General features: G+C 39.3%; 1 protein-coding gene across 1 annotated transcript in view; it reads right to left on the reverse strand.

The window, feature by feature from the left end:
- DSCAM (DS cell adhesion molecule) overlaps window positions 1–16,706 on the reverse strand; it is a 759,677-nt gene that overhangs the window by 246,918 nt on the left and 496,053 nt on the right. The window contains exons 9-10 of the mRNA XM_086676008.1: window positions 16,392–16,670; window positions 1,524–1,643 (exon numbers count right to left, since the gene is read on the reverse strand). Coding sequence (XP_086532134.1) covers window positions 1,524–1,643; window positions 16,392–16,670 — 399 coding nt within the window. The remainder of the gene's footprint in view (window positions 1–1,523; window positions 1,644–16,391; window positions 16,671–16,706) is intronic.

The raw sequence follows: 16,706 nt of genomic DNA on the forward strand, positions 1-16,706 counted from the left end.
GCCTCACGTTGCTGGTGGGTGTGCAAATTGCCACAATATTTTCCCAAGCACCCTGGGCCATACAGACCCAAAGCCTTAAATGCCACTTTACTTCTAAGGAAACAATCACACACGTACACTGGATGGCATGCACATACAGGGATGTTCGTCTGCAGAGTGTATAGGAGAAACTGAAAACAATCTCAAGGAGAGACAGGGAGCCTTGCACAATGGCAAACATTAGAAATAATTTTGAAGAAGGTAAGTGTTGTGGAAAATGTTCATAATATCATATATGAACATGTATGCAAACTAAGTTAAATGCACACTGTTTGTTTCCGTATGATGCAACATGAGGCTTCAAATATGGCCTAAAATAAAAAGTCATGTGGGCAGTTACTCTGAACAACAGGCTTTGCTTTTTGAAAAAAGTGCTTTGGCATGGACAATGTATGCAGCAGGCTATAGGAGAGTAGGCTCGGGGAATTCTTAAAAATGTAATTGATTCCTTCCTGCAATGAAATGGTTTCTAGCATTCTCTTCCCTCCCTCTTCTCTTTCTCCCTGGAAGGAAATATACCAGGAAGGAGATGGTAAGTGACCCATTTTGTCTTTCTTCTATTGTTGTTATTTCCATAATAAGAAATACAGCATGTTATTTTACAAAGCAGTATGTGGAATACAAACCATAATAAAGCAAACAAATAGGTAACAGACTCAGAACAATTAAACACATATAGTAGGTCTTAGACTGTTAGGAAAAGAGACCATGATTTATTTGTTTGTTTATCCCACCAGTGTGTATTTGGCCTTCAACTGCTTGACACATTAATGAGTGAAGGTGAGTGAATGAAAAAAGAGAGAGAATTCCAATATGTTCATAAGCACAGTTAAGAACGCTTTCCTGGAGAAGACAATAAGATGGACACAAATGATCTTCATGGTGTCTAGAATGTTCCCCATCAGTCTGCACGTTACAAGTTTCTATTCCTGCAACATTGACAGTGTTACCTTAAAACTGGGGAGGCTGTTTTGCCTTTGCACAGAGAAAGCATGATTAGGAGTGAAAACAAAGAACACTGGATGCTGAAAATAGGGCATGGATGTGTTTTTATTTTTAACCTTCTAAAGCCACTTAACCACAAATGTATAAACAACAGGGAAATACTTTCCAAACAATGAGCAATACTGACAATTCATCCTTGTGTCTGCACATGTCGGGGTATGCAGTTCTCTCCAAGTGGATTATGGTTACACAACTCCTGTAGGCAATGCAGAGCTATCCTTGGTGCTGAAATAGCTTCCATGGAATAACCTGCCCCATTCGTGATCTTTCCCAGGGAATGCTATGCAAGACCAGATACTTTCCTGGTCCAAATAAAAACATTTCAGTGGAGTAGGTTTATTTGTGAGAGGAAAGTCTTGGTGAGGTGGGAACATACTTACTTGCCAGAAACACATCTGGAAGGACTCGAAATGCTCATCTAATTCTTTAGATTCTAACATATGTTCGGCAGGTAACAAGCAAATCAAGTAACTTCATACCTTTAGAGAATTTCCACACTATGGTGGGTACAGGATAGCCCTCAGCTGAGCAATTGAGGATGACAGCCTTGCCATAAATCCCGTCCTGGTCCCGTGGCTGAACCACAAATTTCGGAGGAACTGAAAAGAGAGAAATGTCACCCTTAATGTGGACAAGAACACAACTTTCAAAGCTATGATTTTAATAATGCCAATAATTTTAATGGACATTAAAATAAAAACAGGTTACCTATATGGAAGACTGAAAAATAGTATATGTGATCTGGAATAAATCAGGAAAGTGACCTCAGTGTAGGAAGATTTTCTTATTTAGATCAGTGAGATTCTGCAGACTGAAGTTAATTTGCTCTGGGAAAAACTGGCCTTTTATGTGTGGCCTCTTATGTGTGGGAGTTGAATAAACCGAGGGAATAGGACATTGGTTTTTACTTGGGTTATGGAAGATCTTGAGCAATCCACTCCATGGCAAATAGAATCAGGACCACAATTTAAGGAACAAAGAGCAATTATCAAAAGGAAGTATTCCTCTTGGGTGTGCAGTGCTCAAAGCATTTGGTATCTATTCTTATTCTAATAGGAGATGAAGGGAAAATTAATAGGCATCCCCTAAAGGCAATAAAGAACACAGCATGGTATTGAACTTTTCCCCAAAATCTGATGAAGACACACAGACCATTATTCCTGATGTCAGTAAGCACTCTTCTGGGCCAACAGAGGATGATGGAAGCTAAGTGAAGTGAGGTACCATGAAGACTTTATCGTGTACATATTAAAAAAGCATATTAAATAACTGCATATTTGGTGGGTTTTATGAAGTGCTGGAAAAAATGCATCCCTACCCAAATCATACACATGCACTCTGTCCTGAAACACACCTGCCAAGAGAAAGCAAATTCTTTGAATTAAGTTATTGTCACTGTAAGAGTATTTGAGTCTTCTCTTAAAGAGAAGATACATATACGTCTAGGAAAGGCAGCATCTGAAGGTATTAGAATCTCAGAATCTTTTCCATCAAAATCAATGATTAATTATGGGATGAACTTTCAATGAGGCAGTCCATTATATGAGAGGAGATAGATTGTGTCCACCACATGCCAGGCACTTAGCAAATGTGAGTGTTCTTCATCTCCTTTCCTTAATTCCTGGTAAAGCTAGTCTTGTCTGCCTTGCAATTTCCAAAATTCTTATTTTGAGACAGAAATATGGGCCTATATGCTACAGATCAATAGTAATTCCAGCCACAACATGAAATGGACTGGGAGAAAAATAAGAGTCATGTTTGCTAGAAGCTTCAAAACACGTTGGAATGATATGAACCACAGCAAAGATCATTTTGTCCATAAAACAGTCGAGGAGGAGGGAATGATATCAAGACACAAGAAGCAGCTGGAGATTGTAATCACTGCTGTGTTTCTGAAAGAGACAACAGTGATGTCTAGGAGTACAGGGCCAAGGACTAAATACCAGGGTTTGAGCTCCAACTTTGCTTCTTCCAGTTGGATGATTTGGTGCAAGTTATCAAATGTCTCTTGGCTTCAATTTCCTTATCTTTAAATTGGGTATAATTACAGTACTCATTTTATAGGATTGGTGTGGAGATCAAAGGAATTAAGATTACAAGTGTTCTCAGAACAGTGTCTGGAAGATATTAAGTGCTCTGGGAGTGCTTGTTAATTTAATAAATGCAGGTATGTCCAGCTTTAACATATTCTTAACAAATACAATTCCCAACTTGCAAATTAAATCATGTATGCAGCCAATGGGTCTCCTCAATATTGCCTAACTAGCAAGCAATTTTACTTCATTTAGATGGTATTCTGAGACAAATATATTCAATAAAATGTAAATATATTTAAAATAAGGTGATAAGGGATGGCTGTCTCAAGCTGAGAAAACTATTTCTAGGAAAAATGCTGGAGATTATATAGAGCAAAGTTTTCTAGTAAAAGTAGTAAATCTTGAGGATAGATTATAAAGTTTAAGGCACAATGCCAAAATCACTCTGGCCAGGTGGAAAGTAAATATGCAGTCATCTATAGTCTATGCTCTATTTGGCTCAAATTCTGCTAAGAGAAGGAAACCTTTTGTCAAATGGACAGGATAACTACTCTCTTGCATTTTCTCTGGAAGCCTGTCTAATTATAATTGATCCATGACCCCTCCCCTCAATTTGGTTCTAATCCAAAGGGACACTACTTAAAAACTGATCAAAGAGGTTTACATGAGAAATAGCCATTGACATATTGTAAGTGTAAGGTAATTATAGATGGAAATGGCCTATAAAACTGAGAATTATCTTTTATAACTTCCTCTTTCATCTCCTTATATCTGGCACTGATGGTTCTTCCTCGAAAATGTATCACATAGCCTCAAAATCTCTCCATATTTATTGCATATCCTAGTCACCATGGGTACACAAGGTGTGTGGTAAATTGCCACATATCATATCCTCCATCCATCTGGTTTCAGCACACCAGAAGCTGGACAGTTCCATGCACTTGCCAAGGTACCACACCAGGAGCATGAGTCTCTGCTCTCCCAGGGCCTTCTCTGGTGTCACAAATGCTTACTCACTCTCCCTGATGCAACCCAGAAATGTGGGTGACAAACATATACCAATGAGGGACAGGAGTTGGGGGAGGGAAATGCCTCTCCTCTCCATCCTCCAATCCCATGGGACGAGTCTGAGGCATGTTCTTTCTATGCCTGTGATCAAACATTATAGGGCATCAGAATCACCTGAAGAGCTGACTAAAACACAAGTTGCTGAGCCGTATCTTCCAAAGTTTTGACTTAGTAGATCTGAGGAGGGATCTAAGATACTGCCTTTCTTTTTTTAAAATTTTTTTTTTCAACGTTTATTTATGTTTGGGACAGAGAGAGACAGAACATGAACGGGGGAGGAGCAGAGAGAGAGGGAGACACAGAATCGGAAACAGGCTCCAGGCTCTGAGCCATCAGTCCAGAGCCTGACGCGGGGCTTGAACTCCAGGACCGCGAGATCGTGACCTGGCTGAAGTCGGACGCTTAACCGACTGCGCCACCCAGGCGCCCCGATACTGCCTTTCTAATAAGCTACCAGGGATGCTGAGTCTGCTGGTCCAGAGACAACACTTTAAGAACCAGTGTTATCTGTGATTCCTCAGAGAATTCCCAGTATAAAGGATCCCCCACTGCCCAAAGTGGCAACAAGCTCATTGAAACAACCTTTATTGATTTTCTCCCTTTCTTTCTGATCTTACTCCTGCCATCCAGCCCTCACTCTGGAATCCAGGAATCACATATCATTAGTGACTTGCAGCCAATCACATACCTCACACTCTGCTTTTGGAGGAACTTTCCCGGAGACAAAGGCCAATACTGGTTCTTATCTGGTTTTTGAAGTAGCCTCATCACTGGGGTCTGTCTACCTGGCACCTACCGCCCCTCTTGAGTCTGTTCTCCACACAGTAGCTTGAAGAATCCAAGACACTAACTGGACGATGTGACTGCCTGCTTAAAATCGTCAGTGCATTCCAATTGTCCTTTGATATAATCCAGAATCATACAATATTGTGAAGGTTCTTTATGACTTGGGTCCCTGGTTTCCAGCTTCATCTCTTGACATTCCCCTCTTGCAGGCTTTTCTCCAGCTGTTCTAAAACTCTGTTCTCCAGTCCCCATGATTGTTCTTGCTGCTTGGACTTCACACATGCTTCTGCATTTCTTTGTTTAACAAACTCTCACTTATTATTTGCATCTCAGTTCAGAGCCCACTTAGTCTGAGACACCTTTTCTAGTGCTATGAATGAGATTAAATGCCCCCACAGAACTCTTTGTTGCCCTACCATAGCCTTTATCAAAATTGTTTGGTGTTGCTGGTTTAATTGCCTGTCTCCCCCATCAGGCTCTTCACCATATAAGAATAAGAACCATTCCTTTCCCACTGACCATTGTATCCCCAGCACAGAGCACAGCAATGGAACACAGATAGCACTCTGAAAATATCTGCTGAAAGGAAAAACAAATGGATATTACTCCAGCTTTACAGAACAGGGAAATAGGCTTTCTCCAAAGTATCATGGCTAAGATCATAACACAGATCATAGTGACCCCAACGCCCAAAGCCCTTGAGAGTAGGATGGACCTATTTTCTCCTGAGGGAAGATAGCAGAAAGCACTATAGGAGGATTTTGGCCAAGGAGAAACAGACTAGAGGTGGAACTGTTGCAATCTGAGCTAAAACTTCCTATAGGACCCAAAGACTAAGTACTCTGTATTGTCTAGGTTTTAATTCCCAAGAGTTGCTGGTTTCCTTTGTTAAAATTGTATTTTGCTCTCCTTTAACTTGTGTAACACTTTATTTTGTATGTTGTAGTGAGCGTGTTTGCCAATATGGTTGGTTTTTCCAATAGAAGGATTTTCCAATGGGGAGGAGGGTGATTAAGGAAATGGAAGGGAAGGATTCAACCAAATAATTATGCCACACCCCCAAAAGGCAATGGTAGGTCATTTGTACCATACACCTGTCTGAATCATAACTACACAAACATTACATCTGTCCCTCCAGAAAGAGAAATTTGAGATACATATGTTCCAAAATACCCAAATCGTGTCATGGGAGCCATGTAGTCTGATAACATCTGAAGTCTCCAAGGGATCCCTTCTTGTCACCTTGTCTAAAATGAGGGCTGTTTAAAATACAGTGTTCTTTGGCTTGGTCTGTTTTGTTAAAGGAGGGGGGATTATTTTTGCTGTTTTTAAGAGAGGAACAGTAATATGTTTGTAATAGGACAGGTACTTTTCAATCTTAGGCGTGATTCAATGTTTTTTTATGTATAAAATTCATGGCCTCCAAGAAGCTATATATTTCCAAAGAATGGATGTAAGCTGCCCTAAGCTGTCACCAGGAACAAGGATTCAGTTTTACTGAAAGCAAAACTAGGAGCTCTTTGGTGGCGGTGGTGGGGAAGAGGGGATATGCACATAAATATTGCCACTCTCTACTGGATGGCATTTAGTCAAGATGGTAATTGGTCAAAGTCCAGGTAAGATTTAATTTATGACACCAGACACTAAAATCCAATGGCTTCCTGTCACAACCAGAAAGATGGTCTGGCCCTCGCCCTCATTCCTTTGCCTCTTCCCTTATGTAACACTGAGCACATTGGTCTCTTGCAGCCCTTTGAACGCACAAAGCTCACTCCTGACTTGGGGCCTTCATGCTTGGTCTCCTCCCTGGAGCTCACTTCCTGCAGAGAGCCCTGTGACTTGCTCCCTTACCTTAGTCAAGTCTGCTCAAAAATCTCTCGAGAAAGGATTTCCCTGTCCATCCTATCTGACATACCTTTCCTATCCCCATCACTCTCAATCCTCCTACTGAGTTTTAATTTCATAGTACATGCAGATACCTGACATTGTTTGTTTGTTTGCATGTTTGTTTGTTTGTTGTCTCTTTCTTCCACTGGAATGTGAGTCTTATGGGCCAGGAACTTGATATCTCTGTTTTGATCACCGCTGCACTCCAGCACTCAGAATAGAGGCTTCAGAAATATTTGTTGGAAGAATCAATGGATGAAATAAAATTATAGTAGAAATATGGCACAAAAATTAGACCACTAAACATAGCAATAAGATAGTGGCCCTGTATAACTTTTATTTTCCTTGCCAAAAAAGGTTAACTAGAGGCCTTTTGAGTAGTGTTTGTTTTCTATGGGGCAGCTAATCATTAAAAGTCAGAAACAGCAGCTACATCATAGGACATAAAGAAATGTGAGAAAACTGACCTCCTATGGAGCCACAGATAGAAAATCATCATCTCATCTGCAGCTTTCCTCTCAGTGATGCAGAGCCAATATTAGGAACCAAAGGGCAGGTGTGTTCAGTCATTAAGTCTAGTACTTTCCCTCCAAATGGCTTCTTTAGTGCCAAGGTCACCCCACTGAGCATGACATTAGGAAGATTATTGGTCCACAGATAGTGTAAGCCATAAGGCACACACGTAAGAGCTAAGGGTTGTTTTGTTTTCTTTTTTCTTTTAACTTCCTGTAGGAAAACAGCTAATTTATTTTAAATTAAGTCTCTATAAATCTTCCCAATTACCTGACAAGTCAAAAACTGTGCTAAGTTCTATAATGATTCTAGGTCATTAGGTTGTGATAGAAGGAATAACTAGGAATTGGGCTCACAAACTCCACTGCTGTCATACCCATTTATTCCACACCTCAGCTGAAATGTCTTAGATGTTACCTTCATCTCCCATGTGCAATTTGTCCCAGCTGCTGTGGTATCCCAAAACTATATTGTACATTTACCTTTTTGGCCATATTCCCAAGGCCTTCATTCTAATTAATTGCCTAATGCTTGGATTGCCCTATGGCCCTTCTATGCAGTATACCCTCAGTCATGCTCCAAAATCATGTAGCAGGAAGGGGGGCATACAGAGGGACAAGGGTGGAAGAGTGTCATCACTCCCTGAGTGTTTATTATGTCCCAAGCACTATGATAAATACATTATTTTATTTAGCCCTTGGAAATCATTACTAGGTAGTATCCCATTTTATGAATAAAAAAAATGGAGATAAAGAGAGGTTAAGGAATTTACCCAAGGTCACAAAACTAAGAGGTGTCCACATCATCACAGGGCTGAAAGGAAGAAAACGGAAAGAAGAGAAGCAGGGAAGAGGTCTGGGGAGGCAGGCTTGCAGGCCAGTGGGTTTTCCTTGGCTTTCCTGTCTGCAAAGCACAGCCCATCAACTGCTACCAGACGGTCTTCCTCCCTCAAGACAATCCATTCAAGGACATTTGTAGTTCCCCAGCCTTTCCTATGTCAAGTACACACTTGTTGAAAATAAGCAGACGGGCCAACTCTGGCTATGGCACAGCCTCTACGTCTTGGCTGGTGCTATCACTCTCCGACCTCAGAACATATGCCTGGAACATATACCTCCGTCCACCCCCACCCCCGCCCCCCATTCATGGACAGTAATCAGAGTGCTCTGCTGTCAGTCAGGTGCAAAGGTCATGCCAATTGTTACCTTGTCACCTAATTAAATTTTCTCAGCAGCTCCAAGAAGTCTCCCTGTTCCTATTTTATAGGTTAGTAAATTGACGATCAGAGAGATTCACTCGTGTTTTCAAAGTCACATAGAAAATGAAAAAGCAGAAAGGGGGACCTTGATTTTCTAACTGGGAGACAGAGTGTTGCATTTTTATTTTCTAAACCCTATGCACATCAGGGCTGATGGAGCTCACTCCTTCCATGAAGCCTCCCTTGAACGTATCACTGATCTCCCCCTTATTAGAGTTCATTTTGCTCTTGTAATTAATAGTCTGTCACTTGAAGTCCTCCAAACCACCCTCACTGTGACAAGGCAATTTCAAGGTCTCTAAACTCCTCATTCTATTCTTCCCAAACTACATCTCAGACCAAAAGCTTTAAAGCCTCCAAGAGAAAACCACTTAGCTCCAGTTAAAGATTTAAATAAAGACCCACATAAGCATTCTCTAACGCTGTTTGCTCTTTTCATGTTGGTTTTGCTTCCCCAACTATACCTTTGCATATTTTTTTCATGAACCAAATGACAAGCTGTGTTCCAAAGTTAACTGGTAAGTCCACGCTTTGCAATATGGAATGCTCCTCCATTCTAAATGGCAATAATAAATAAGATTCCTCATCTTACTACCGTGTCTATTTAGCTCATTCAGAATATGATCCAGCTGAAGTGATGACCAAATTCAACCACTTGACCCTTCAAATTAAAAGCTGCAATCTGAGCAGCTGCCTGATTTCTAGCAATCAAAAACAAGAGGCTGTCACTCACAGCAGGCATTAACCATCCACAGAGAAACCTCCCTGTCCCAACTATTATGTACTGAGGGCAGACGGGAAACAGAGGAGAACTCTGAGATATTATACGCCTTGAGCAGCTCCCCACTCCCAGCATGGTCCTTGGCCAGCTACTTCTGGGGAGAACGTCTGTCATCAAGGCTTCTCACATATTTTTCTCAAAGAGTAGACCATCAATTCCTGCAAATTGTCTTCTGGATTAGCCCCACCTTTGCCATCCCCATTACCACCACCTTGGCTCCAACCATCACCCCTTCTCACATAGACCACAAAGGCCTCCCCTCTGGACTTCTGGGCTCATGGTCTCACTTTATTTCAGTGCATGGAACGTCCTGCCATAAACTGTGTGATTTTATTGCTTTAGATTCCCTCATCAATTCCCATGGCCTCTAGACCTTAGGGCACGGAATCTACAAACTGTGAGCCAGAGTTAGCTCTAGAGTCTCATCCTTCCTCATTTTGCTCCCCAGCCACACCATTCTACCACACCAGGGAAATAAACGCACCTGCTGTCTCAAGCCTTCCACGCCACTGCAGGTGACAGACCTTCTTCCAGGAACACATTGCCTTCCTTTGTCTCTTTTTAACTCGATGCTGTACTTTCTAACCCATCAGGATCCCTCCCTCCCATTGGGTATCTGCCTCATGTGTCTCCTAACCTAAATAAGGTAAATTTCCCTCTCTTCCTTCACAGTTTCCCTATGGCCTGTCACACAACCATGTAAGGCTGTCACCTGTCTCCCACTAGATGGGAGCTCAGCGACTATTCCAGGGCCAGCAATTACAAGTATGTGCTAAAGACACCGCTGTTTAATGATGGAACAAGAGAAAGATGAAAGACAGAAAAAATGCAGTCATTTGGGAATGGGTGCAAAAGAATGTACTTGTATCCACCCATTGATGGTTCAAAGAGGTGCAGCTCAGAATATTTATTTTCTTTTGCAAGCAACTGAAACAAGAAAATACTGAACTCACCAGACTGAAAGATTTTAAGAAAAAAAAAAAACATAGTAAAGATGGCTACACAGAAGGACTTTAAAACAGAAAATGCTTTATAGGGCTAGTCAAATTTTCACTTTTATCTTGTACCCATTTTGATAATTTATGTCTTTGAAATCATTGGCCATTTGATCTAAATTGTCAAATAGACTGCCATAAAATTGTCCAAAAGATTTCTTTACTACCCTTTCAATTAATGTCTGTAGGAGCTATAGTGATATTTGCCTTTGCATTAGTTTTCTAGAGCTGGTGGAATAAATCACAATAAACTTAGTGGCTTTAAACAATAAAACTTACATTCTTATTCTTCAGGTGATCAGAATTCTAGAGTGTGCATTATGCAGTTGTTGGCTATAATCTACAAATATCAATTAGGTTATATGGGCTGATAGGTAGTTTAAATCTTCTCCGCTCTTACTGATTCTTTTTTCTACTTACTCTCTTAAGTATTAAGAAAGGAGTGCTGAAACTCCCAATTGTCATTAGTTGTTTGTTACTCCTTTCAGTTCTATTTCATAGTCATGTGCTTGGATTTCTGTTATTAGGTGCATCCAGATTTCAGTTGTATATGTCTTCTTGATGAATTAACCATTTTATTATTATAACATGTCCTTATTTGCTTATAGTAATATTTATTGTCCTGAGACTTATTTTATTTAATATTAATACATCCAATTAAGCTTTTCGTGATTGGTTTTATGTCATTTTACTTTTAATTACTATGTCTTTTATATTTAAAATGTGGTAATATGTACTTGAATCTTGCTTTTTAATTACGATTGGCAGTCTTTGCTTTTTAATTGGTATGTTTAGTCCATTTATACCTAATGAAAGTATTGATATAGTTGTCTTTGAGTTTTCCATCTATTTTCCATTTCTTCTTTGTATTATGTCTCTCTTTTCCTATCTTTTGTAACTAATCAAGTGTATTTTAATGCTCTTTTTTCTATTCTGTTGCATTCACATCTATACCTATTTGTTTCATTTTTTATAATTCCTCAAGAGGTTGCATTGTACGTATTTAACTAGCAACGTCTATGTTCAAATAATTTCATGCCACTTCATGTATAACATAGGATAAATTTTACAAAGTAAAATTCCACTTTCCTTTTCCTGTTTGGGAAATTATTGTTGTATATTTTACTTTGCATGTTATAAATTATTGTTGTTTAAACATCTAAATGTTTTTAAAGAAATGAAAATGATAATATGGTATATTTTATCTTTAGCCATAAATTTATCTTATCAAGAGCCCTTCATTCCTCTTGAAGATCAGTTTCCATCTGGAATTGTTTTCTTTTAGCTTAAAGAACATTCCTTAACATTTACTGTAGTAAAATCTGGCTGGTAATTAATTCTCTCAACCTTTACTTGTCTAAAAATGCCTTTATTTGGCATCCATTTTTTAAGAATATATTTTTCTAAAAAAAAAAAAAAAGAATATATTTTTCTGGTTACAGAATCCTAGATTGATAAATGTTCTTCCTCCACACCTTTCTTTCAGCACTTGAAAGATGCTGTTCCATTCTCTTCTGGCTTGAATTGTTTATGATGAGTAGTCTAAAGTTTTCTTACTTGGTCCTCTTGAATGTAACAAGCTTAATTTCTCTGGTTACTTTTTTTTTTTTTAATGGTTATTTGTGACAGACAGAGGGAGCAAGAGTGCACATGACTGGGGGAGGGGCAAACAGAGGAGGGCAGAGGATCTGAAGTGGGCTCTTTGCTGACAGCAAAAACCCTGATGTGGGGCTGGAACTCACAAACCATGAGATCATGACCTGAGCCGAAGTTGGATGCTTCACTGACTGAGCCATCCAGGTAACTCTCTCTGGTTACTTTTAATATTTTATTATTGGTTTTTAACAATACAATTATAATGAGCCCTGATACGATTTCTCTTTGTGCTTATTTTTTGAGGGTTTCATTGACCATTTTGATATGTATATTTACATTTTTCTTCGCATTTGGAAAATTTCCAATCATTGTTATTCAAATATATATTTTTTCCCTGAACCTTTTTCTCTGACTCTAACTATGTATATGTTGGAAGGGCTGACATTTTCCGAAGCTCAGTGAGGCACTGTTTACTGTTCTCCAGCTTGTACCTCTCTGTGAAAATATCTGGTATTTTCTCTTGCCCTCTTTTCAAGTTCAGTAATCCTTTATTCTGCAGTATTTAATATCTTTTTTTTAATATGAAATTTATTGTCAAATTGGTTTCCTTACAACACCCAGTGCTCCTCCCAACAGGTGCCCTCCTCAATACCCATCACCCACCCCCCCCCCCCCGCCCTCCCACCCCCATCAACCCTCAGTTTGTTCTCAGGTTTTAAGAGTCTCTTATGTTTTGGCTCCCTCCCTCTCTAACCTTTGTTTTTTTCCCTTCCCCTCCCCTATGGTATTCTGGTAAGTTTCTCAGGATCCACATAAGAGTGAAAACCTATGGTATCTGTCTTTCTCTGTATAACTTATTTCACTTAGCACAACACTTTCCAGTTCCATTCACGTTGCTACCAAAGGCAAGATTTCATTCTTTCTCATTGCCAAGTAGTATTCCATTGTATATATAAACCACAATTTCTTTATATCTTATTAAATAGATCTAGTGAATTTCTCATTTCAGACATTATATCTTTCAGAGTTAGAATTTCTTTCTGGTTCTTGTTTTAAAAAATATTTTACATTTCCCTTCTTGTGTTCCCTGTGCACTCATTTACTGCACGTATCTTTTCACTTGAACCCTTGAAATAAGAGGGTAGCTAGCCACTTTAAACCCTTGCCTGCTAACTGGGACATCTGTGTGTCCATTAGTCCATTACTTTAATTGTTTTTCCTTTTGTTTATGGCTCACATTTTCCTCCTTCTTTACATATCTATTAAGTATGTGTAACACACTGTGGATATGCTATGCTATTGAAAGTATGGGTTTTGTTGACTTAAAGTGTTGAATGTTATTCTTGCAGTTAATTCACTGGCGAAGTTTTATACAACCAAGGATCTTTTTAGGCTCTTTTAGGGTTTGTCTAGAATAGCCCCTATTCCAAGGATAGATTAGCTCTCCTCCTAGTGTCCCCTCTGAGATTTTAACTGAATTTCCATGTGTTCTCTATTCTGGCTGTTCAGAACTCCAATACATCCCAGCACTGTGTAGCCTCTGAATTCTTCATTCATCTCACATCTACCTGGTACTTGTTCTCTGATAGATTTCATGAAGTCTCATCCTATGCATGTGAAGTGTAGTATTTAGCTAAAGACTCACAAGGAGATTTTTAGAGCTCTCTGAATAGCTCCCTATTCCCCAGCACTGCAAAATCTCACACTTCGATGGTTTCCAAATTTCTATCTGTTTTCTCCATCCAGCAAGATCACAGTTATCTACTTGGGCTCTGCATCCCTCTGTCATGGTTTGGAAAGTGCCTCAGAGAGCTGGGGTACATTTTGGAGCTCAACTCCTATATTTCCGTTTTCTCCAGGATCACAACCCTCTGCTTCCTGCCTTCCACTGCCTGGAAATGGTTGTTTTATATATATATATATTTATATATATATATATTTATATATATTTATATATATATTTATATATATATATATAAATATATATAAATATTTATATATATATATATATATATATATATATATATATATATATATATAAAACCAGTTTTATAGGTTTTTTTTTTAAATGATAGGTGGACAAATCCATTACCTGTTACTCTTTGATGGTCCCATTCATTAAATTTTTAAATTTATTTTTCAAGTTACTTGAACCAAAATCCGCCTCCCTAAAATTTCTAACCATTTTTGTTGGTTCAATCTTCTAGAATACCCCACAATGGCTCTTTATATACTGTTTTTAACATACTCCATTGGTGCAAAAAATCCAATTCCAATTCACTAACTCAAGGACTTTGATCCTGTAATCATCTCCTCTTTATCTTTGCCACGTTTCTCTCCTCTCTACTGGCTCATTCCCATCAGCATGTAAGTTTCCCTTGTCCCATGTCCTCCTCCAACTTCCCCACCAGTTTTCTGCCTCCCATCATAGCAATGTGTCTGAAAATATGAAACTAGTTGTCTTTTCTTGAATTCCCACACAGTTATTCACCTCCCTGTCTGTTCCTTAGTCCTTCTAATTAGGCATTCACTGCAACCACACCACTCTTCACGGTCACAAACAATGTCCGTCTCCCTAAACTCAATGGCCGATTCTTGGATTGCCTTTTTCTATTTCCAGTGGGATTGTATATACTTTATTACCTGTGTTTCTTGATATATTTCCTAATTTGCTTCTATGACTTCACAGTCTGCTGGATTTCCTCTTACCTCACTGGCTTCTCCTTTTCCCTCTCTGTTTCCTTTGCTAATTCCCTCTCTTATTTTGGAACCTCAAATGCTGGAATGCCTTGGGTCTGGACCTTCTCGTTTCTCTCCCAGGTCACACTGCTACTCCTTGTTTCTTCTTCACTTCTGTTAAAGACGCTTCTTTTTACTTTACTAAGCAAAAGGTGTGCTTCCTCTCATCTGTAACACTTACTTTCAGTATCTGAAAATATATTGTCTTACTCTAGGAAAATATGTTTTACAAATACAAAGTTGGTTTCTTCATATAAATTCTAAGTATACTTCAGTTTCTTTTGTTGGCCATTACATAGAAAATGCACTACTTTTCAGCCAGAAAGGAAGGAAGGATGTCATGGGGACCAGATTCAAAGACTGAGGAAAGCCACAGGCATCTGTTGATCAAGAAACAATCTGCTCAGATCTGCTCAGATGTTTGGAAGATAATGGAAATCAACCTCTCCCAACACTTACTCTGAGAGCCCAATATTTGGAGACTTTAAAAGGCAAGTAATCAACATTAACATAAGTCTTTAAATTTCATACAGTTGCTTTTACAATGTGGGTGAAAACTGTGCTGAGAGATGAATGCATACTGCTCTTGGAGAATCATAAAACCACATGTCTGTGCCCAACACACATTAGAGAATACTAGCTGCTCATTTTGCACATGTGGAGTGGAGCCTTCATGGGAATTTGGTGACTAGAAGAGAGATGTGAAGTAGACTGGTGCCTACATTTTAGAGGCATCGAGTCCCCTGCCAATATTTTCTACAAGCTGGACTACCCTATTTTAATTTCTTAAAAAAATTTTTAATGTTTGTTTATTTTTGAAAGAGACACAGAGCATGAACAGGGGAGGAGCAGAGAGAGAGGGAGACACAGAATCCGAAGCAGGCTCCAGGCTCTAAGCTATCAGCACAGAGCCTGACACAGGGCTCTAACCCATGAACTGCAAGATCATAACCTGAGCTGAAGTCGGACACTTAACCAACTGAGCCGCCCAGGCACCCCTGGACTATCCTATTTTAATTTCTAAATAAATACCACCCCACTTCGTTTAATTTGATGAATGTTATCATAGCTTTCTAAATTAATGAGAGGTCTGATGCTAAACAGAAGAGAGGAGCAAAACATATTTCTAAACTGAAACTAATTTTGCATTTCTAGAACTAAACTAAAAAAATACAGGAAGCTACTTTTTGCTATGTGTCAACTACACTTCAGTAAAACAAATAATAAAAAATAACAAAAAAAAAAGAAAAGTTACCCTTTTATGATTCTTTGGAAAAGGTGTGATTTGACAAATGATATTCGACAAACATTCTTTTTAAGGCCATCAATCTAAATAATACTCTTATAAAAAGTGCCATTTAGAGTGAATGCAATACAGCAGGAGCTTATGGACTTTGGGGGCTAATTCAGGGAAAGCCTCACTCATCAATTAAATGCCACTCTCACTTCTTCCTGCATGCATTTCTTAGCTGTTAATTATTTGGAACTTCATATCTTAGGTAAATAAAGACTTGGTCTGGTGTTAGCGGAGTCTGTAGTTGGCTTCTACAGTTGTGAGTTTTATTTGAATGGGACGAGAGCAGATTCTGCAAAGTCTAATATTTTCACGTATTGCAAGTGAATGCACTCCGTGAGCATCGTTGAATTTGACTGTGCTGATGCCACACATCCCACTAGCCTCTCCTTACCTCTCACGATCAGCTGGCTTTGGTGTTCCACAGCTGCTGCCTCATTCCGGGCTATGCAGGTATAGTTCCCGTTGTGCATGAGGGAGAGATTGGAAATCCGCAAGGAGCTTGTGAAGTCAATGTTGTCGATGGTCACCCCGAGGCTCGCTGGGATTGGCCGGCCGTCCTTCTGCCAAGTGATCGTGATGGGTAAGTCCCCTGAGACCACAACACATGGGATGAAGACCCGCTGTCCAATGGAGAATCTTGGAAACTCAAAAGGTTGGATGAAAGGTGGAACTGAAAGAAAAGAAAACGTAACAGAGGAAAGATGCT

Source organism: Puma concolor, chromosome C2, assembly GCF_028749965.1.
Source record: "Puma concolor isolate L17-30 chromosome C2, mPumCon1.1.hap2, whole genome shotgun sequence".
NCBI classification, from domain to species: Eukaryota; Metazoa; Chordata; class Mammalia; order Carnivora; family Felidae; genus Puma; species Puma concolor.